The sequence below is a fragment of the Wyeomyia smithii genome, chromosome 1 (genome assembly GCF_029784165.1).
Source record: "Wyeomyia smithii strain HCP4-BCI-WySm-NY-G18 chromosome 1, ASM2978416v1, whole genome shotgun sequence".
Lineage (NCBI taxonomy): Eukaryota > Metazoa > Arthropoda > Insecta > Diptera > Culicidae > Wyeomyia > Wyeomyia smithii.
The window spans coordinates 100,852,414-100,875,092 of record NC_073694.1 but is presented as its reverse complement, the minus strand read 5'-3'; the positions used below and the strand labels follow the sequence as shown (position 1 = coordinate 100,875,092).

The 22,679-nt window shown below is 43.1% G+C and overlaps 2 protein-coding genes across 2 annotated transcripts; both read left to right on the top strand.

The window, feature by feature from the left end:
• Positions 1-17,168: 17,168 nt before the first annotated feature.
• LOC129717000 (uncharacterized) lies at positions 17,169-18,260 on the top strand. Its single transcript, XM_055666845.1, has 2 exons — positions 17,169-17,449; positions 18,089-18,260. The coding sequence occupies exons 1-2, from the start codon at positions 17,169-17,171 to the stop codon at positions 18,258-18,260; spliced, it is 453 nt and encodes a 150-aa protein (XP_055522820.1).
• A 1,202-nt stretch (positions 18,261-19,462) lies between these two features.
• On the top strand, positions 19,463-20,548 carry LOC129716999 (uncharacterized). Its single transcript, XM_055666844.1, has 2 exons — positions 19,463-19,743; positions 20,377-20,548. The coding sequence occupies exons 1-2, from the start codon at positions 19,463-19,465 to the stop codon at positions 20,546-20,548; spliced, it is 453 nt and encodes a 150-aa protein (XP_055522819.1).
• The last annotated feature ends 2,131 nt before the right edge of the window (positions 20,549-22,679 follow it).

The window sequence follows — 22,679 nt, the reverse complement described above, 5'->3', positions numbered from 1 at the left end:
ATGCGTGTGCTAATGTCATCCCGTCTAACGCTGATATAGTTACCTGCCAAGGTTTCTGTAAGTCTATCTTCCACGTCGGATGTTCGAGGCTCAACCCCGCAATATAGGCAGAGGTAGAATCAAGTGCCACGATTTTTTGGAAAACTCATGAGCAATGTTACTTTTCGTGAGGCTCTGAGTAATGGTAATGATGCACTTAATGCTGTGTTGAATCAACAAAATCAGATGTTCGAAGACATGGCAATAATAAACAAGCGGCGAGTGTGGAAGGACAACCAAATCCCTTCGCGCGAGGTGGCATCCAGCGATCTCCGCATAAAAAGGCGGAGACAGATGCAGTGAAACCAGGTGGCGGAAAGGCTAACACGCCAGTTTCTACACCGGATAGAATGGTCGATGGTTCCTTGCTAGTCAAGGCCATCGAGAAGAGCAGGGACATGCGGCCTAGGGTGGCAGCGCTTTCCGAACAGCTCGATGCTATCATCGAGTTCGCGACGCATAGGAGCAGGCCCCCACGGGTCGACGCCTGGCGACCGTCGAGGCCATCCACGCGCTGTGTGACCACCGATAGGTGTGTGATAGCATCAATTAGTCCCGGATCGGCAGCGGGAGCTTGCCTAGGGAGTGGTGGGGTTTCGGCCATTGGGCAGTCGATTCCCCGTAAAAGCCACGGCCACCCGTAAGCAGCTTCGACGGAACGCGTAGTGCCGCTCCCATCACCCAAATGCACTAGCCCGCCTATTGGGGCCGATACCAGTAAGGTTCCAATTATGATGTACTGGTCGCTGTGTTTTAGGTTTTTGAGATGGAATACGGTTTTATACCACGACGTTGGGCTGGCACCTGCACCGAGCTCTTCTAGTAAAGTCGTGTGACAACGGCTTGAAACGGCGAGGTGGCACACAGTCGCAGGGGTCTCCGTCCCGTCAAACCTGGCAGGCCTTCCAGTACGCTCCGCGGTCAATACCTGATGGGAATCAGGCAGGAGTGGGATCAGATGCCTTTACCTGACTTACGCTGGTGGGGAGGAGTCATAGTTGCTCATGAGGGGCTATGACGACCTTCACTAGCCATGACCTCACTGCTCCGGCATAGGCCACCATGGGACCAGATAGCCGACCACTCCACTATGACCAAGGATAGCGGCTGGAAGGGGGACCCTATTAATCAAGATGTTTAAATTCCAAAACGACGAGGATGCGAAGTGAGCGGAAGGGGCGAACGGGTTAATAAACCCGTTTGCCAGGCGGGACATTGCAATAACAACTAACAAATTCAAACAAATTCTAATCTAACAAATTTCCCCCTAAATTTGATTTCTGTATCATTGATGAATAACTTTCATTCTAATACACCAAATTTTCTTTAATACGCGAAAAGGCAACCTTCTTTAAAATATTGAATTGAGTACGATTTAGTAGAAATTAAACTGCCTTCTATATCTATATGTCTTGTTGAAGTTGGCTCACTCACCGATCACAAAGCGGCAAAGATGTTACATAATTTTTTTTCCTGCAGATACAAGCTCGTGGAAAAAATATCGATAACGAATTACAGTTTTAGTAGAAAACGTATATTCACAGAAAATTTGAAATTGACATAGAATTTTATTACCATGTTAACATTTTAATGTTTCAGATCAATTAAAACATTTTATCAGTATACAGAATCAATCAGAAAAAAATGATCAGTTTCAAGATACCAAAGAACAACAAAGATACTATATTTGAAAGTTATATGTCTGTTATCTTCGAAAATAAACTGGGCAAGAGTGATGCACAACATAAGCCTATTTTTTAAAGGTGGCGGGGAAATCTGCAAACAGACACCTGAGAAGAGAACTCAGGGTGTGGGGATGAGACTAGGGGAGAGATGCTGGGGTAGTTACACTCCCCCAGACACTTACTGATCCCTGTCCCGACCCACTAAAACCCCTCCAGTCTCCAGCCCTGTTTTTCCCGGAACGACGGTTAAATATTACGTCGGGAAGTGGCTTTTGTGCGTGATGCACCCTCTTTACTCTCATAACCTCCTAGCTAACTACCTGGAGACTGATAGTTAGCTACCACTGGCGTGTTGGTGATTGACCCGCCACACACGTTGTAGCTCCAGGACAATCTGGGAGGCGGCCGCACAGGCCGCGTCCCAGATGTCCGGGTCGTCGCACATCCTCCGGACAAGATTGTCCGGAGTAGTGCCAGGCCCGCTCACAGCCATCATGTTGCTCCTCGCTCTTACGAAACGGGGGCATACGAAGAAGACATGCTCTGCAGTCTCCTCCTCTTCCACGCACTCGGGACACATGGGGGACCCCGCGTGCCCGAACCTGTGCAGATATTGCCTGAAGCAACCATGGCCTGACAGGAACTGTGTCAGGTGGAAGTTCACCTCGCCATGTCGCCTCCCGACCCAGCCGGATATCTCCGGTATAAGTCGGTGCGTCCATCTGCCCTTTGTGGAATTAGACCATTCCCTCTGCCAACGGAGCATCGAGAATGACCTTCTGGTGCCTCGTATGCCCCTAATGTCACGTTGGTCGAAACACTCTCTGTCCTCCTTGATGGCGATGCTAATAGGCATCATGCCAGACAAGACACAGATTGCGTCGTATGACACCGTACGATACGCACTCACAGCTCTCAGGCACCTGAGCCAGTAGGTACTTTCCAGTTTGCCGCGGTAACTGTTAGTACCTAGCGCTCTGGACCATACTGGCCCACCATACCTAAGTATGGACGAAACCACGCTGGCAAGAAGTCTTCGCTTGTTGCCATAGACTGCTGAGCTATTGGACATCATACGAGATAGTGCTGCAAAAGCCGATGAGGCCCTCTTACAGGCATAGTCGACGTGGCTCCCGAATGTGAGCTTGTCGTCGACCATCGCTTTGAGGTGATGGTGCAGTCTCCGACTCTGACCACCGCCTGTTGCTCCGATTTACGGTTGTTCACAACCGTGACCTCCGTCTTATGGTACGCGAGCTCCAGTTTCCTGGAGCGCATCCAGTCCTCTACCTTCCTTATGCAATACGCAGCCGTCAACTCGACCTCTTCGATTGACTCGCCGTAAACCTCTAGCGTTATGTCGTCTGCAAAGCCGACGATCACAACCCCTACAGGGAACTTTAGTTTCAACACCCCGTCATACGTGACGTTCCACAACACCGAACCCAGGATGGAACCTTGCGGAACCCCTGCGGTGATTGGAACGCACTTCTGACCCTCCTCTGTGTTGTAAATCAGTACTCGATTCTGGAAGTAATTTTCCAGATTCTTGTACAGCGACACCGGTACATGGATGCTCCTGAGCGCGAGCGCTATGGAGTCCCAACTGGCGTTATTGAACGCATTCTTCACGTCAAGCGTGACGATTGCGCAATAGCGTATTCGCCTTCTCTTGCGCTGGAATGCTATCTTCGCCGTCTTGGTGATGGAGGCGATGGCATCCAGCGTGGACCTGCCCTTCCGGAAGCCAAACTGGTTGCTTGCCAGACCGTTTACACCCTCTGTGTTCCTCACCAGTTTGTTGAGGATAATCCTCTCAAGCACCTTGCCCGCCGTGTCCAGCAGGCAGATAGGCCTATATGCCGATGGGTTACCTGGTGGTTTCCCAGCCTTCGGCAGTAGGACCAATTTCTGCCGCTTCCACCTATCCGGAAAGAGACAGTCATCCAGGCACCTCTGCATGACTACCCGGAATAGCCCGGGGGCGTCGGTGGCGTCGCATGCCCGAGATAGCATAGCAACTAGTTGGTCAGGCGTCGGGCGAAGCCGACTGTCCCCTCGCGCTCTCGTCTCATTGCCTCTTCGAATACGATACGATCGAAATGCGATGTCTTCCACCCGCGGGCGAACGGAGTGTTGACCCTACTCGTCGCTTTCCGCCTCTCATTGTTGTCTACACTATAGCAGACCGTCTGATGGTCGCTATTGGTGTAACCATCGTCTACCCTCCAGTTCATGATCAGTCCTGAGCTGGAGAACGCCACGTCGATGATCGACTCCGCGCCATTTCTGCTGTATGTACTTTTGGCCCAATGTTGGCCAGATCTAGGTTGAGCTTTGCCAAAGCTTCCAACAAGATCTGGCCTCTCTGGTTTGTGTAGCGACTTCCCCACTCGACTGCCCAAGCGTTGAAGTCGCCTGCCACCACCAACGGTGTTAGGCCCGTTAGCTCCATGGCTAACCGGTCGACCATCTGTGCGATCGTTTCGGTAGACCAACGCGGTGGAGCATAGCAACTGCAGTAGAACACTCCATTCACCTTGGCAACCGCGTACCCTACTTCTGAGGTTGAAACAACCTCCTGAACCGGGAGCCTGCCCGTCGTCCATATGGCCGCCATGCTGGACCTATCCGCAACCCAGTTACCGTTTCCGGGAGGGATGCGGTGAGGGTCCTATACAATGGCGATGTCCGACAGCGACTCAGTGGCTGCTTGGTATAGCAGCTGCTGAGCTGTGTAGCACTGGTTCAGGTTCAGTTGCCTCACCCTTACGCCCGTGGTTTCGTAGCCGGCTTGCCAGCTGGGCATCTGGGGCCTCCCATAAAGTGTTTGGCGTCCCGTTTTCCGAAGCACACTATACACTTGGGAGGCACCCCACAATCCTTCGCTTTATGGCCTGCATTACCGCAACGCCTGCATAGTTGGCTCCTGTCGGGCCCCTTGCAGGTCCAGGATTTATGTCCTCCCTCAAAACACCCGAAGCAAACGTCCAGTCGCTGGAGTATACCCAGGGGGCATCCTGACCAGCCGACCTTCAGCTTGCCTTCCTTAAGTGCTAGGTTCGCGTCCGCCGACGCTAACCGGAAGGTAGCCAGCTGGGTACCCGCTGGACCCTTCCGGAGGCGGATTGACTCGGTGGCCACCTCCACCCCGCACTTCTCCTTGAGGGCTAGCGCAATGTCGCACCCCTCGGTGATTTTGTCCAGGTTTTTAAGCTGGAGAGTCACCTCCGAGGTGAGTGCCCGAGCCTGCACCTCCTTGCCGAGGACCTGCTCGGCTACCGCCTTGTAGGAAGCGCCCCTGTTTTTCGCATCCTTTCGGAGCTAAAGGATCATCTCGCCGGTGCGAGATCGGCGAATGCTCCGCACATCCGCCCCAACTCCTTGAGCTGGGTTCGCCCCTCATACAACATTAGCCTTAGCAATTATTGTTTGCATAGCGTTGTTCAATTACAAGTAAGGTTATGGAAAGTAATATTTTCTTGCAAATGTTAATTCAAAAAAAATTTCAATTGAAAAATACAAATACTAATGTCGGAGCTCTAATATTAAGATGAAACGAGTTTGGTTTTCTTCTATACCGCCACTGCGGGATGCAACTAGTATTGTCATATTGGACTAAATTCATATAGCTAGTAAAATATAATCATCAGTACAGCTCGTTTAACTACCTATTCAAAGACTTGTACGGAGTATTTTGGTTTTCTATTGTCTTTTTAATACCCTATATTCAGTTATTTAAATAAATCTGGAAAAAGCAGAGTGTAGAGTCCAAAAATAAACAACGCATTTTGTTGTCCCCGGCGGCGCAGCGTATTTTGCGGCACCCGAAAAATCATATTGAATTCTGATATTTGCTGCTATATGAAACAAGAAGAAGAAGAAGAAGAAAACAATTCAAACGGCAATTCGATTGTGTTCCACGCCCCACTGTGCGTCAACAGCGGCAATGTAGTTTTCACTTGGCTTCACTGCACAAAAATGAATATCGAGTTTTTCTGCGCTGATGGACAACGAGTAACCAGCGCTCTGTTCATTCATTTCTCGGTGCGGTACTGTTGCCTGTGCCATCATATTCTCCTTCAAGACATCAGTTTTATTAACATTAACATATTTGTTAACAGCAGAACGTAATACTGTCTGATAGTGGAGGTGGAACTTTCCGAAAAAGCTTCACCTTCAAGACATCAAAATAGTCTAGGCTCATGGAAGCAAACATTAGTTGACTTATTGGGACAGGGAGATTCTGTCATTTTTTTTTGCCACTGCTATACAGGATATCACAGCAGGCAGTTGGTGTCTATTCATGAAGTCTGTGCCAGGCGTGCTCGCATATGATTGGTACATTGTTGGTGAAAATTCGACCTTGAAACTTTTATTCAATTTTTACTGTTAAACAATGAAGTGATAATGAAAATTGGACAAAATTGTCCATCATTTTATCAATCCAACGACATATTGATTATTGTGATCCATCATGTGGTAACATCAGTAGAACCGTTTGAAATCTTTCATCCCGACGTCACATCGTGGTTTTAGTTTTCGCGGAATGTATCTCGATATAGTGCGGTTAGACGTAGTCCTACGTCAAAAAAAAGCGTCACCTGTGTTTTCTAAATACACACGAACAGCTGCAGCATAGTATGCCGAAGTTTGTTCAGCTGAACCGAGCGGCGAGCGTACTAGAGGCTCTCCGGGGGAAGTGGCCCCCAGAAAAGTGAACCCAGGGCGGTTGTTCGAAGACAGCCAGGAAACTGGCATGTCATTCCAGCCAAGTGGAGAACCGGTGAACGGTGAAGCCACGGGCGCAGGTGAATGGCCCACCGTCGTGGACAAAAAGGGGGAAAGGCGGGAACGACGCACGAAGCGTGGCTGTGCCTATAAAAAGGCGGCCCAAGAAGTGCTAGGCGAGAAGGTTCATATCCGAGCCCTCACCCCTGAAGTGACTCTCCAGCTTGCTTAAAAACCTGGACGAGATCACCGGAGGGTGCGACATAGCACAAGCCTTTGAGCGCGAGTGTGGAGTGGTAGTGACCGCGGAGGCAGTTCGTCTCCGCAGGGGCCCGGCCAGCACCCAGGTTGCTACCATGAAGCTTCCACTAGCGGAGGGAAACAAGGCCCTGAAGAAGGCCACGTTGAAGGTGGGTTGGTCGGTCTGCCCTCTGGGCACCATCCAACAGCCTGACGTTTGCTTCAGGTGCTTTGAGCGGCGGCATAAATACTGGTCGTGCAAAGGGCCCGACAGGTCCAATTTGTGCCGCCGCAGGTGGTAGCGCAGGCCATAAAGCATGGGACTGCGGCGCACCTCCCATGTTTCTTGTATGGACCGGTAAACGGGACGTCATACACGCTATGGGAGGTCCCAAGTGTCCGGCTGCACGGCCAGCTACTAAACCGCAGGCTTGAGGGTGATACAATTAAACCTGAACCACTGCTATGCGGCGCAGTAGTTGCTACACCAAGCAGCTGCTGAGTCGTTGACTGACGTGGCCATCGTCTCGAACCCCTACCGCATCTTAACCTGAAACGGTAACTGGGTATCGGACAAGTCTGGGAAGACGGCCATTTGCACGACAGCAGATCCTCGGTATAGGAGATTGTGTCGACCTCCAGAGAGGGGTACGTGATAGCCAAAGTTGATGGAGCGCAATCAGAGCCAGTAAACGAGCCTGTTTCGAACGACTATGCGCCAGTGCCAATTCGAACCCGTGGGGTGACGCCTACAGGATCGTTATGACCAAGACTAGAGGTGCGCTAGCCCCAGCTAGCGATGCTAGAAACGATCATTCAGGACCTCTCCCCAAGCCACGAACCAAGTCCCTGGCCTCCGGCTGACGAGTCACCACCAACCGTGAGTGACGGCAGTTGTGCAGAGGCAGATGCTGCGGTAAGGGTGACAGAAGATGATGATGATGGTCCCGCCACATACCCCTACAAAGGTTTGAGCTGGACGATTTATCTATAGATAATTAATGTAGTCACATTTAAATCAGTTATACAAAAAAAACGAACTGATTTTACCTCCAGATATAAACTTCTTCAAAAACTGTTAACTTGATTCACATCGGTAAAAATGTGAAGAGCTATAGAGCTACACAAAACTAGCACAGGGTTTCCATGACCTTCAGCCAGACTAACCACAACTACTTCATGATTTTTCTCTAAGCATTGTTAAAGAATCCATTTATATCTGAATTCCGCGCGCGAGGCTCAATTTATGTAGTCACTTCGTAGTATTTTTAAAGCTACAACAACATAAAGGAAAAAATCCATCATCATCATCAAGACGAACACAGTAGTTATTACTTTCCGTCTGCCGGGGTGAGATTGTGCCAAAAAAGGATACATTTTCGTTCCTTAGCTTGTAATGTACACATTTAGACAATGAGTTTGATCCAAATCACGTCAATGCACACTAAAAAGTTAAGTTAACGACTGCCGCAAATATGGTTAAGTTACAATGAACTATAATTTTGCTAAAATTCAGTGAAAATTGGCCTAATCTCACCCCTTCTATGGGGTGAGATTGTGCCAAAAACACAAAGTTGACTTCAACACCTAAAAAATGAACAGTAGTGTATCTACGAATAATTCACATGAATATCATGATAAAACAGTAAATATAGGGTCGACCACAAACAACGTGGACTATTAAGGGGCTGTAGGGGGTTGACCAGAAACTACGGTTCATATGAATTGTAGAAAAATGTATGACTGGATCAAATCAATATCCGGAGTAACCAGTTATGAGAACGTGGCTTATAGACAGTCTCTATACACATAGTGGCGTCTCCAGGTAACTTAGAAAGAGAAAACGTTAGAACATAAGGCCTGAGAAGACTTTTCGTTTTAATTATTATATGTCATTGACCACTGTAAAATCCATTGGAGATCTCAAAACCGCTGGAAACGTACCCACAACCCTCCTTCCTCGCTGAAAAAGTCATTAGTTATTATAGAATCGGTGTACAAAATTTTATTACATTCTATAAGTAATGTCAGTCAGTGTAAATTTCCATCTAACAGTTGTTAGCTTACTGTTCTCAAGCTTTTAGTCATTATTTCAAATAATACCTTGGCTAGACAACACACCCTATGTAAACAATGCAAGTGTTTTGGTGTATACTGATATAATTTTGTCGTAAATATGAATTCCGTACATTGTACCGTTCATCATAGCATGGCACAATCTCACCCCAAAAGGGCTCGAAAAGTGTACAGTTTGGAAAAACATTATTTTCTTAGCCAATACTTATTCAATGCATAATATTTGCTCAACACATTCAAGACGACATCCTAACATACCAACTGAGCAGTAAGTTGATGAGATTTCTTGAACGGGTTGGTTTGCCTTGGACATTTTTAAATTACGTTATTTGCGCATGTTTTTCACCCTGTACTTTTAAACATTATTTAAGTGAAACAGTTCACTGATATATCTATATTTTATTTCAAGTTGTGAATAAATATCACGTCACGTTTCATAAAACATTGAATTTGAGGTATTTGGTTCTAGAAATCTCAAGTAATTTAACATACAAACATTTTCCGTTTTGGCTCAATCTCACCCCCGTGGCTTAATCTCACCCCGGTAGACAGTTCCATACTAAAAACCTAAATTAATCCACCTAGCGGTCAGACCCAGCCTTTCTCATTCAAACTTTTATTTGTAAAAGTAGATTAACATGAACGCTTCAATCCAATAACTGTATATTCACTATTTAGGTTTTAAAATATTGATGTTGCAATCTATACATATAAAAATGCAGTTCGGTCTGTCTGTCTGTCTGATCCATATAGGCTCGAAAACTACCGAAAAGATCGACGTCAAAATTTGTATGTAGGGGTTTTTGGTGCCGATAAAGGTTCCTATGATAGTTTGAGACCCCTTCCTCTTCTGGAAGGGAGGGGTCCCATACAAATGATACATCAATTTCTGCATAACTCAAGAACAAACCAAGCAAATTAAACCGAATTTGGCATGTGGATGCTTAAAGAGGTAACAAATATGTCCATAAAAGTTGAACACCCCTCCCTTTTCAGGAAAGGAGGGGTTCCATACAAATTAAACACAAATTTCTGTACATCTCGAGAGCTAATCAACTAAATGGAACACAATTTGGCAGGTAAATGTTTTAAGTGGTAATAACTATGTTCATAATGTTTTGACATCCCTCCTTCTTTTGGAAGGAAGGGATGCCATACAAATAAAACACAAATTTCTGCACATCTCGAGAACTAACTTAGTTAAGGGAACCAAATTTACATGGGAATGTTTTTCGAGGTAACAAATATGTTCCATAATCGAACTCAGGCAACATCTTGGATTGTAAGATGGCAACTTCCGGTTTCTGGAAAACAGTCAAAAATGCCCGATTTCCACCCAATATAACAATATCCGGATCTATAATGATACACAGGAGCTAAAATCGACCACAGATACCATTTTGAATTCTAAGATGGCGACTTCCGTGATTGGGTGTTATTCGATCTTTTTCGGCTGTTTCCCAGGAACATGTGCTTCCAAAAGAGGGAGAGGCGTCGAACCATTATAGACATATTTGTTACCTCTAAAAACATTCAAGCAGAATGACGCTCAGGCGCCAGAAATTTTCCTAAATACCATTTTGAAATCCAAGATGGCGACTTTCGGTTTGTGAAAAACAGCCTAAAATAACCAAATACCATCCAATACGAGAATCTCTGAAACCAGAATGATGCCATGAGCTAACAATTGACCTCAGGCACCATTTTGAATTGCTAAATGGCAACTTCTAGGAAACAGTCGAAAATGACCGAATAATACTCAATATGGATATTTCCGTAATCGAGATAATGCATAGAAACCAAACATTGACCCTGGACACCGTTTTGAATTTAAAGACGACCACTTGTTTCTGGAAAACAACCAAAATAACTAAATACCTCACAATATGGGTATCTCCGGTGTCAGATTGATGCCAAAAAATCTGCTGAAAATGACCGAATACAGAACAGAATCCAAAATTCGAGGAAGTTGTTATTTCGATAAAACCAATCATTTCAAACGATTTGTTATTTTACTTTGATCATATCCTATGGCTGATTCGTCGTGCATTTGCAGACTTTGAACACATCGTAAGGAATCAATGAATTTGGAACGTTCAACTAGTACGATACCACATTTAAATTATGTTGAGTCCACATATATCGATCAGAGTAGGTATAGTTTTAAATAGTCTTTGAATTTTTTCCCTTTCCATAAATTTTGAGCCACATATCAAATTGTTATGAAGTTTGTTATTTGTCATGTCAAGTCATGTAATCTTTGAGATAATAGACTTTCGTTGTTTTATTAAAAATTTAATACATAACGGTTGCTTAAGTTCGATTGTAATCAAATGAAATGGGAACGTATAGGGCAGCCAAACTTTGAAACCACGTGTTCAATCATAATTCATCAGTTATCTCTTAACTAGCCCGGTAAGTCGGTTGTGTAGTTTCTGAGGTAATGAAGTTTCGTGATTTTCACATTTCGGTACATTACAGACGATGTTACAGTTCGATTACGGTAAAATTCAGTAGGGTGTTATGAGGCAGCTACACTTATTAGTTAACACTAATTTTGTGGAAATTGGGTCAGCCATCTCTGAGAAAAGTGAGTGAGTCCAAGTAGTCTTCGGAATATGTTCCTTTTCATAGCTGGATTTCACATTTTTTAACAAAACAGACAAAGTAATAGTCCGATTGCAAAACAAATCAATAGGGTCTAATGGGGCAACTAGACCTTCCATTTGACACTGATTTCATGAAAATCGGTTCAGCCATCTCTGAAAAAATGAGTGAGATTAAACAGTCTTCAGAACACGTTTCTTTTCATAACTATTGAACCATAACTTCAATCTCCATAAAATTCAAAAGTTATGGGTTTTTTTTAGGTAGCCCGTTCATTTTAAATCAATTTTGTTCAAATCGGTTGTGTAGTTTTTGAGATAATGATGTTTCATGATTTTTACCTTTTGATACATAACTTCTAAACTATAAATCCGATTACAATAAAATTTGATAGGGTCTTATGAGACAACAAGACCATTAATTTGCAATTAATGTCACTAAAATCGGTCCAGCCATCTCTGAGAAAAGTGGGTGAGAATAAAAATCTGCACATACACACATACACACACACACACACACAGAAAATGCTCAGCTCGTCGAGCTGAGTCGAGTGATATATGCCATTCGGCCCTTTGGAGCACTTTTATACTTTCGGTTTCGCATGTGATTGCCATACCTTTCTAGGAGAAAGGCAAAAAGATCTAATATAAAGTATGAATAAAATTTTACAATACAATCAGATCCGTTCATAAAAACTTCGTCAGTTACATGATTCAATAAAACAATAAATAAATAGATAGGTGTCGTGACCATTGTCGTGACGTCCCATTTTGTTCAGCGTCTTTTCTCCATCGCTTACTCCAGTCGAAAGAGATACAGATACATCTAGAATGAGCTCGGACCCACGCTAGGGATATGATATCACACTCACGCTCACGCTAACGTTCTTCGGTCGCACCACTACAGGCTATCGGTTTCGGTTGCACCACTTCAGATAACATTCAAGTACGAGATTAATAGGGCAATTCCTACTCCCTTCAGAAGTCTCAGTAACTTCCTTCAGGGTTGAATTGGGAATATATTAGGAATATCTATTAAAATAAATAAACATTGTTACCATCGACTTATATTTATTTTGTATGACTACTATCTCATCTACTACATCTTCCTTCTACTCTACTCTAATGTATTACACTGTATATAAATTTATCGTCATATCTTGTAGGCTTTTTAATATCCCGTCTGTTTCTCAAATTTTTATGGCTTGTATTGGTTTCCGTATGTAAATCTAATCCCGGATCTGTAGGAATAACCTCAGCATATGCGGTAGTGTCGGTTTGCATCGTTTGTTTTATGCTAATCGTGCTGGGTGTTTCATCGTCCACGGGTACCAGTTTCACATCACGTGCATTACGAGCATACTGAACCCCGTTTTTGCTTATGATAACAACTTTTGGACCTTCAGTTGCGATGACTTTATACCGTTCTGCCGAGAAAACAGGATCAGTTTTGCATTTTCTTTGCTGAGCTACTCTGACTATATCTCCAACAGCAAAATTGTACTCCTTAGCGCCCCGAACTTTATCTGCATGATCCTTGCTGATGAATTTGGCAACAGCGTCCCGATTCTTTACTTCAGTGCTATCAAATGTTTTTTGACACCACAAACTCGGAAAAGTTCCTCGGTTTTTTTCACCCCACCAACAATTCGAAAGGTGTAACACCTAGACGGGAATGCGGCACCAACGTGTTGTGGTGATGTACATATTTTTCCATGGCTATCCTCCAGTTACATCCATCTAATTTAGCAGCTGATACGGCTTTAATCACTCCTTGATTCTGTCTTTCGATTGCTCCGTTCGATTGGGGGCTATAGGGTATAGACTGTCGAATCCTAACACCTTTATCCTCCCAAAACTTATTAAATCCAGAGCTTTGAAACGGAGGACCGTTATCACTCTGGATAATCGCTGGGTAACCCCATATCAAGAAGACACTACATAAGGCAGTATTAGTAGCATCAGCGTTGATAGACTTAATTTCAACTACTGAAAGATACCGAGAATATGTGTCAACGATCATTAAAAATTCACCTGAGCCACATCCAGGAAGCGAAAGGAAATCTATTTGTAAGATTTCCCAAGGGCCGTTGGAAAGTTCTCTGGAAGATAACGGGAGGGGTGGATTTTTCCTTGACAATCTTACACACGTCTCGCATTGACAATCTTACACACGTCTCGCACACGTCTCGTAAAGATTGAGACAAAATCAAAAAATTGCTATCAAAAAATTGCTATCTTAAAACAATGAAAACCCAAGGAAATACAAAACAGACTTATGTGCCGCGTATTCCGAAAGTTTTTCGAGCCAAATATCTGTCTGAATAGCCGTTCGAACCATCTGAAGTTCATCATCCTGCTCAGCTGCAGTTTCGATTTCTTGCCACGTGAGTTCCCTACACCCTGAATCCAGAACGTATAACAAATGACCTCCAGTCTCGGTTTCAAATGGAACGGCTTTTTGAGAATGCTGAACCAATCGCGATAGAATATCCACAATATTTTGTGCACCTTAAAATACAGGGGGTAGACAAAATGATTGAGACAGGTAGAATTTTGTCAAAATTCAAACGATCAGAACTTCACTAAAAATGGATCAATTTTGACGAAACAGGTTTCATTTTACTGGAAAACTATCCTACTTTTTAAATATTATGTGAGGACTTGATGCGGTCAATGGACACCGGAAATGTTCCGGATTTTAGGAGTGTGTGTCAAAATGTTCATTTTTGCAACGCTTAGAACTTTTTCTGACAGCTAGTTTCTTGTAGATTTTTGTGTTGCCAATAAACTAGAATTCATTCCGAGTTCATTGATACCCGAAGCATGAAAATCCGTCAAGGAACCATTGAGATACAAATTATTTAATAATGAGTGTTGTTTTTGGCAGATTTTTTGTCTGGTTGGGTGCATACATATGTATTCCATTGCGGCCAGTTAGTAGCCTTGTGCAGTATCTGAGGCCCTAAATATTGTAAATGTACTGGTAAGAGCAGCAAACATAATAAGTGATAGTGCAGTTTCATCTCTACAGTGTACCAGGAACCCGACTGGGTAATAGTTGCGACGTCACAATCATAATTTTTGTTCGGTAAGTTCGTGATGCAACGTCATTACTTTCTATCTACGGATTTCAAAGAATTGATGTCTGACTAAGCTTGGTGTGGTAAGCGTTTTTCCAACAATCAGTATACAGTCAACTCCGCTTCACTCGATGTTATATATCTCGAAAATCTCCTTAACTCGATTAATATCCAGGGTATTAGGGCCACTTTACTCATATTTTTTTCTCAAATTTACCTCTCTATACCCTCGCTAGCTCGATGATTCCTACCCCTTTGAAATCAAGTTAGGGAGAGTTAACTGTTACCATGGGTGTTTACTTGTATGAGTGACACAAGCGATTTCACAAATTTCTACTCATATTTAAATATTCCAATAAAAAGGGAACAAATACTGTTTCATTGCATCATTGTTTACTTTTAAGAATGTTTAGCAATGTCATTCGTGCTAACGGAATTTCAACGTGGCCGCATAGTCGGTGCTCGTGAGGCGGGTGCTACGATTGCCGAGACCTGTAAATTGGTTGGAGTGTCGAAAGCTACGGTTTGCAGAGTTATGCGAGAATTTATGAAAGGGAAAACATCTCCGAATAACAGCACAGAACGCAACAAGAAGTTGGACAGTCGAGGGCAGCGTTCACTGAAACGGATTGTCAAAGCTGACAGGCGGATTTCAGCTACTAAGGCTACTGCAGCGCTAAATAACTGTCTAGAGCAGTCAGTTTCTGTACGTACTGTTCGAAGGGAGCTCCATGATATGAACTTTTATGGGCGAACAGCCATCGCGGAGCCACTCATAAGACATCAGAATGCTGTTGCCCGGAAGCAATGGTGTAAGAGTCACGAAGGGTGGACAACTGCTAAGTGGAAAAAGGTGGTGTGGTCTGACGAGACATCTTTCACGTTATTCCCAACCACTGGTCGAGTAAACGTATGACGTACACCAAAAGAATTTTACAACAAAGACTGCCTCCTTCCCACCGTCAAACACGGAGGAGAATCAGTTATGGTGTGGGGCGCCATTTCTTGGCATGCTCGCGGTCCTATCATTGCCATTCAAGGGAAGGTTAAAGCAAGCGATCATCAAAATATTTTAAGCGATCAAGTATTTGAACAGGTGAACAAAAATTTGAGAAGAGTTACAAATATTTTTTTTTAATTATGTTGAGGTACTTCCAATGATGCAGTATATCTTTCCGAAGGGAGATGGTCTATTTCAAGATGACAACGCGCCTGTTCATACAGCTAAAGTTAACAAAAAGTGGTACGAAAATCATAAAGACGATTTTGAGCATCTCGTGTGGCCGCACAATCACCAGATCTCAACATTATTGAACCGCTGTGGTCAATTTTAGAAGCAAGGATCAGAAAGGTTTATCCACCACCGACATCCCTCAAACAGTTGAAAAGACTCTGATTGATGAGTGGCACAACATACCGTTGGAGGAAATTCGAAGATTGTACGAATCGATTCCTAGGAGGATTCAAGCGGTCCTTGCAGCTAATGGTGGACCTACTCCGTACTAATAAATGAAGTACAGTAATCCGACATTGCTCTTTTACATATCCGAAATCCCAAACACATCCATTCCTCTTTTCAGAAATGTTTCTATGGCATACTGCTTGTGCAGAGTGATGTTTATTATTTCTGAAAATCCTTCACAAAAATTATTACATCTCAATGGTCCCTTGCCGAATTTTCAAGCTTTGGGTATCAATGAACTCGGAATGAATTCTAGTTTATTGGCAACATAGAAATCTACAAGAAACTAGCTGTCAGAAAAAGTTCTTAGCGTTGCAAAAATGAACATTTTGACACACACTACTACAATCCGGAACATTTCCGGTGTCCATTGGCCGCATCAAGTCCTCGCATAATATATGGAAAGTCGGATAGTTTTCCAGTAAAATGAAACCTGTTTCGTCAAAATTAATCTATTTTTCGTGAAGTTCTGATCGTTTGAATTTTGACAAATTTCTACCTGTCTCAATCATTTTGTCTACCCCCTGTATATGTCAGATATATTATTTAATAAATAATGTAAGAAAATATTTTGCTCACCTGGAATCCTTTCGATACAAAAATCATAGGGTTGCAGACGCAGAGCCCATGCTTCTGCACGTGAGATCGCTCGTTTTCCCAATCGGTGGTCGCTGCTGAAAATGAATTTGTTCGCTTCTGAGTCTGTTCTTATTGTAAATGTCTTACTTGGCAGATAACAGGAGAACCTTTCAACGGCCCATACAACCGCTAATGCCTCTTTGTGTACCAGGAACCCGACTGGGTAATAGTTGCGACGTCACAATCATAATTTTTGTTCGGTAAGTTCGTGATGCAACGTCATTACTTTCTATCTACGGATTTCAAAGAATTGATGTCTGACTAAGCTTGGTGTGGTAAGCGTTTTTCCAACAATCAGTATACAGTCAACTCCGCTTCACTCGATGTTATATATCTCGATAATCTCCTTAACTCGATTAATATCCAGGGTATTAGGGCCACTTTACTCATATTTTTTTCTCAAATTTACCTCTCTATACCCTCGCTAGCTCGATGATTCCTACCCCTTTGAAATCAAGTTAGGGAGAGTTAACTGTTACCATGGGTGTTTACTTGTATGAGTGACACAAGCGATTTCACAAATTTCTACTCATATTTAAATATTCCAATAAAAAGGGAACAAATACTGTTTCATTGCATCATTGTTTACTTTTAAGAATGTTTAGCAATGTCATTCGTGCTAACGGAATTTCAACGTGGCCGTATAGTCGGTGCTCGTGATGCGGGTGCTACGATTGCCGAGATCTGTAAATTGGTTGGAGTGTCGAAAGCTACGGTTTGCAGAGTTATGCGAGAATTCATGAAAGGGAAAACATCTCCGAATAACAGCACAGAACGCAACAAGAAGTTGGACAGTCGAGGGCAGCGTTCACTGAAACGGATTGTCAAAGCTGACAGGCGGATTTCAGCTACTAAGGCTACTGTAGCGCTAAATAACTGTCTAGAGCAGTCAGTTTCTGTACGTACTGTTCGAAGGGAGCTCCATGATATGAACTTTTATGGGCGAACAGCCATCGCGGAGCCACTCATAAGACATCAGAATGCTGTTGCCCGGAAGCAATGGTGTAAGAGTCACGAAGGGTGGACAACTGCTAAGTGGAAAAAGGTGGTGTGGTCTGACGAGACATCTTTCACGTTATTCCCAACCACTGGTCGAGTAAACGTATGACGTACACCAAAAGAATTTTACAACAAAGACTGCCTCCTTCCCACCGTCAAACACGGAGGAGAATCAGTTATGGTGTGGGGCGCCATTTCTTGGCATGCTCGCGGTCCTATCATTGCCATTCAAGGGAAGGTTAAAGCAAGCGATCATCAAAATATTTTAAGCGATCAAGTATTTGAACAGGTGAACAAAAATTTGAGAAGAGTTACAAATATTTTTTTTCTAATTATGTTGAGGTACTTCCAATGATGCAGTCCATCTTTCCGAAGGGAGATGGTCTATTTCAAGATGACAACGCGCCTGTTCATACAGCTAAAGTTAACAAAAAGTGGTACGAAAATCATAAAGACGATTTTGAGCATCTCGTGTGGCCGCACAATCACCAGATCTCAACATTATTGAACCGCTGTGGTCAATTTTAGAAGCAAGGATCAGAAAGGTTTATCCACCACCGACATCCCTCAAACAGTTGAAAAGACTCTGATTGATGAGTGGCACAACATACCGTTGGAGGAAATTCGAAGATTGTACGAATCGATTCCTAGGAGGATTCAAGCGGTCCTTGCAGCTAATGGTGGACCTACTCCGTACTAATAAATGAAGTACAGTAATCCGACATTGCTCTTTTACATATCCGAAATCCCAAACACATCCATTCCTCTTTTCAGAAATGTTTCTATGGCATACTGCTTGTGCAGAGTGATGTTTATTATTTCTGAAAATCCTTCACAAAAATTATTACATCTCAATGGTCCCTTGCCGAATTTTCAAGCTTTGGGTATCAATGAACTCGGAATGAATTCTAGTTTATTGGCAACATAGAAATCTACAAGAAACTAGCTGTCAGAAAAAGTTCTTAGCGTTGCAAAAATGAACATTTTGACACACACTACTACAATCCGGAACATTTCCGGTGTCCATTGGCCGCATCATGTCCTCGCATAATATATGGAAAGTCGGATAGTTTTCCAGTAAAATGAAACCTGTTTCGTCAAAATTAATCTATTTTTCGTGAAGTTCTGATCGTTTGAATTTTGACAAATTTCTACCTGTCTCAATCATTTTGTCTACCCCCTGTATATGTCAGATATATTATTTAATAAATAATGTAAGAAAATATTTTGCTCACCTGGAATCCTTTCGATACAAAAATCATAGGGTTGCAGACGCAGAGCCCATGCTTCTGCACGTGAGATCGCTCGTTTTCCCAATCGGTGGTCGCTGCTGAAAATGAATTTGTTCGCTTCTGAGTCTGTTCTTATTGTAAATGTCTTACTTGGCAGATAACAGGAGAACCTTTCAACGGCCCATACAACCGCTAATGCCTCTTTGTGTACCAGGAACCCGACTGGGTAATAGTTGCGACGTCACAATCATAATTTTTGTTCGGTAAGTTCGTGATGCAACGTCATTACTTTCTTTCTACGGATTTCAAAGAATTGATGTCTGACTAAGCTTGGTGTGGTAAGCGTTTTTCCAACAATCAGTATACAGTCAACTCCGCTTCACTCGATGTTATATATCTCGATAATCTCCTTAACTCGATTAATATCCAGGGTATTAGGGCCACTTTACTCATATTTTTTTCTCAAATTTACCTCTCTATACCCTCGCTAGCTCGATGATTCCTACCCCTTTGAAATCAAGTTAGGGAGAGTTAACTGTTACCATGGGTGTTTACTTGTATGAGTGACACAAGCGATTTCACAAATTTCTACTCATATTTAAATATTCCAATAAAAAGGGAACAAATACTGTTTCATTGCATCATTGTTTTCTTTTAAGAATGTTTAGCAATGTCATTCGTGCTAACGGAATTTCAACGTGGCCGCATAGTCGGTGCTCGTGAGGCGGGTGCTACGATTGCCGAGATCTGTAAATTGGTTGGAGTGTCGAAAGCTACGGTTTGCAGAGTTATGCGAGAATTTATGAAAGGGAAAACATCTCCGAATAACAGCACAGAACGCAACAAGAAGTTGGACAGTCGAGGGCAGCGTTCACTGAAACGGATTGTCAAAGCTGACAGGCGGATTTCAGCTACTAAGGCTACTGTAGCGCTAAATAACTGTCTAAAGCAGTCAGTTTCTGTACGTACTGTTCGAAGGGAGCTCCATGATATGAACTTTTATGGGCGAACAGCCATCGCGGAGCCACTCATAAGACATCAGAATGCTGTTGCCCGGAAGCAATGGTGTAAGAGTCACGAAGGGTGGACAACTGCTAAGTGGAAAAAGGTGGTGTGATCTGACGAGACATCTTTCACGTTATTCCCAACCACTGGTCGAGTAAACGTATGACGTACACCAAAAGAATTTTACAACAAAGACCTTCCCACCGTCAAACACGGAGGAGAATCAGTTATGGTGTGGGGCACCATTTCTTGGCATGCTCGCGGTCCTATCATTGCCATTAAAGGGAAGGTTAAAGCAAGCGATCATCAAAATATTTTAAGCGATCAAGTATTTGAACAGGTGAACAAAAATTTGAGAAGAGTTACAAATATTTTTTTTCTAATTATGTTGAGGTACTTCCAATGATGCAGTCCATCTTTCCGAAGGGAGATGGTCTATTTCAAGATGACAACGCGCCTGTTCATACAGCTAAAGTTAACAAAAAGTGGTACGAAAATCATAAAGACGATTTTGAGCATCTCGTGTGGCCGCACAATCACCAGATCTCAACATTATTGAACCGCTGTGGTCAATTTTAGAAGCAAGGATCAGAAAGGTTTATCCACCACCGACATCCCTCAAACAGTTGAAAAGACTCTGATTGATGAGTGGCACAACATACCGTTGGAGGAAATTCGAAGATTGTACGAATCGATTCCTAGGAGGATTCAAGCGGTCCTTGCAGCTAATGGTGGACCTACTCCGTACTAATAAATGAAGTACAGTAATCCGACATTGCTCTTTTACATATCCGAAATCCTAAACACATCCATTCCTCTTTTCAGAAATGTTTCTATGGCATACTGCTTGTGCAGAGTGATGTTTATTATTTCTGAAAATCCTTCACAAAAATTATTACATCTCAATGGTCCCTTGCCGAATTTTCAAGCTTTGGGTATCAATGAACTCGGAATGAATTCTAGTTTATTGGCAACATAGAAATCTACAAGAAACTAGCTGTCAGAAAAAGTTCTTAGCGTTGCAAAAATGAACATTTTGACACACACTACTACAATCCGGAACATTTCCGGTGTCCATTAGCCGCATCAAGTCCTCGCATAATATATGGAAAGTCGGATAGTTTTCCAGTAAAATGAAACCTGTTTCGTCAAAATTAATCTATTTTTCGTGAAGTTCTGATCGTTTGAATTTTAACAAAATTCTACCTGTCTCAATCATTTTGTCTACCCCCTGTATATGTCAGATATATTATTTAATAAATAATGTAAGAAAATATTTTGCTCACCTGGAATCCTTTCGATACAAAAATCATAGGGTTGCAGACGCAGAGCCCGTGCTTCTGCACGTGAGATCGCTCGTTTTCCCAATCGGTGGTCGCTGCTGAAAATGAATTTGTTCGCTTCTGAGTCTGTTCTTATTGTAAATGTCTTACTTAGCAGATAACAGGAGAACCTTTCAACGGCCCATACAACCGCTAATACCTCTTTGTGTGTTTGGGGGTATTTTCGTTCAGTCACTGTCAGAGCTTTCGACGCGCAAGCAACTATACGAGGAATGGATTCGTTATCAAACTGCACAACAACTGCTCCCAAACCGATTGGGGAGGCATCAACGAAAAGCTCGGTTTTGTCTTTGGGATTATAATAGCCTAGTCTGCGAATGGTTTTCAAAGCTTCGTTGCGGAGATACTCGAACTCTCTACTCTTAGTTTCCGTCCAATAGAACTGATCGCTATTTGCTTAGGCTCGGAGGTGCTGTGTCCTATCTGCTCTGTTCATTATGAACCGGTCAGCAAATGTTACTAGGCCCAAAAAACTTTTTACTTCTGAACAGTTTGCTGGGATCCTGAAGTTTTTGATGGCGTTCATTTTTTCTTCTTCGACTTCCCAACCATTCGCTGTTAAGCTGAACCCTAGAAATGTCACTGATTGCCTACCAAACACACACTTCGACTCGTTTAGTTTGACGTTGTGTTCCTTCAGGCATGTCATAACATTTGATAAGTTTTTATCGTGCTCTTCTTCGCTTCTACCGTAAACTAAAATGTCGTCCAAATAATTCTTCACTCCGACACATCCTATTAGTATTTTCTGCTGTAGAACCTCTTAGAAATGTCGGGAGCGTTACAAAGACCGAGTGGCAGCCTACAATATCGGAACATACCGAACTCGGTACAGAAGTTAGTTAAGTGACAAGATTCTGCATCTAGCTCGATGTGAAAAAAAGCGTCGGATAAATCGATAGTAGAGAACCAACGAGAACCGTTCAAGTCTGCAATAATACCATCTAACGTTGGCATACTAAACGGTGATCTATATATGTAGCGATTTGGACCTCGCAAATCGACGACTAGTCTGATATCATCTTTGCCTTTAGGAACAACAAGCATAGAAGAACAAAATGATGTTTCCATGCCGCCTCTTACAGGCTCTATGATAGCAGCTGACACTAGTTTTTCCAAACGTTGTTTAACTAGAGATCTAACTACTGCTGGTACGTGCATAAATACATTTCTGCAAGATGATTCTGTTCTATTGTAATGGATTTTAACAGAAGGTATGTTGAACTTTGGGAACGCTTCTCGTCCAACGAGTAAGTCGGCGTCAATCGTGCATATATCTTCCGAAATTGGCACTTTAAGTCCCAGCATGAGTACGCTGTATCGTGTTGCGGTAAACCTGCTCAATAGTGAGCGATGTTCCTTCACCACATAAAATTTTTCCAACAGTACAGGTCTATCATCTGTGATTTGTAAGTAGGCCTCGAAAGTAGCGACTACATTAATAACTTCCATCGAAGCATAAGGTCTGAGAGTGCGGTCCGTTTTATCCTGCAGGTTGTATATCCCATCTTTGTATCTATAGTCACTGGTCAATTCCAA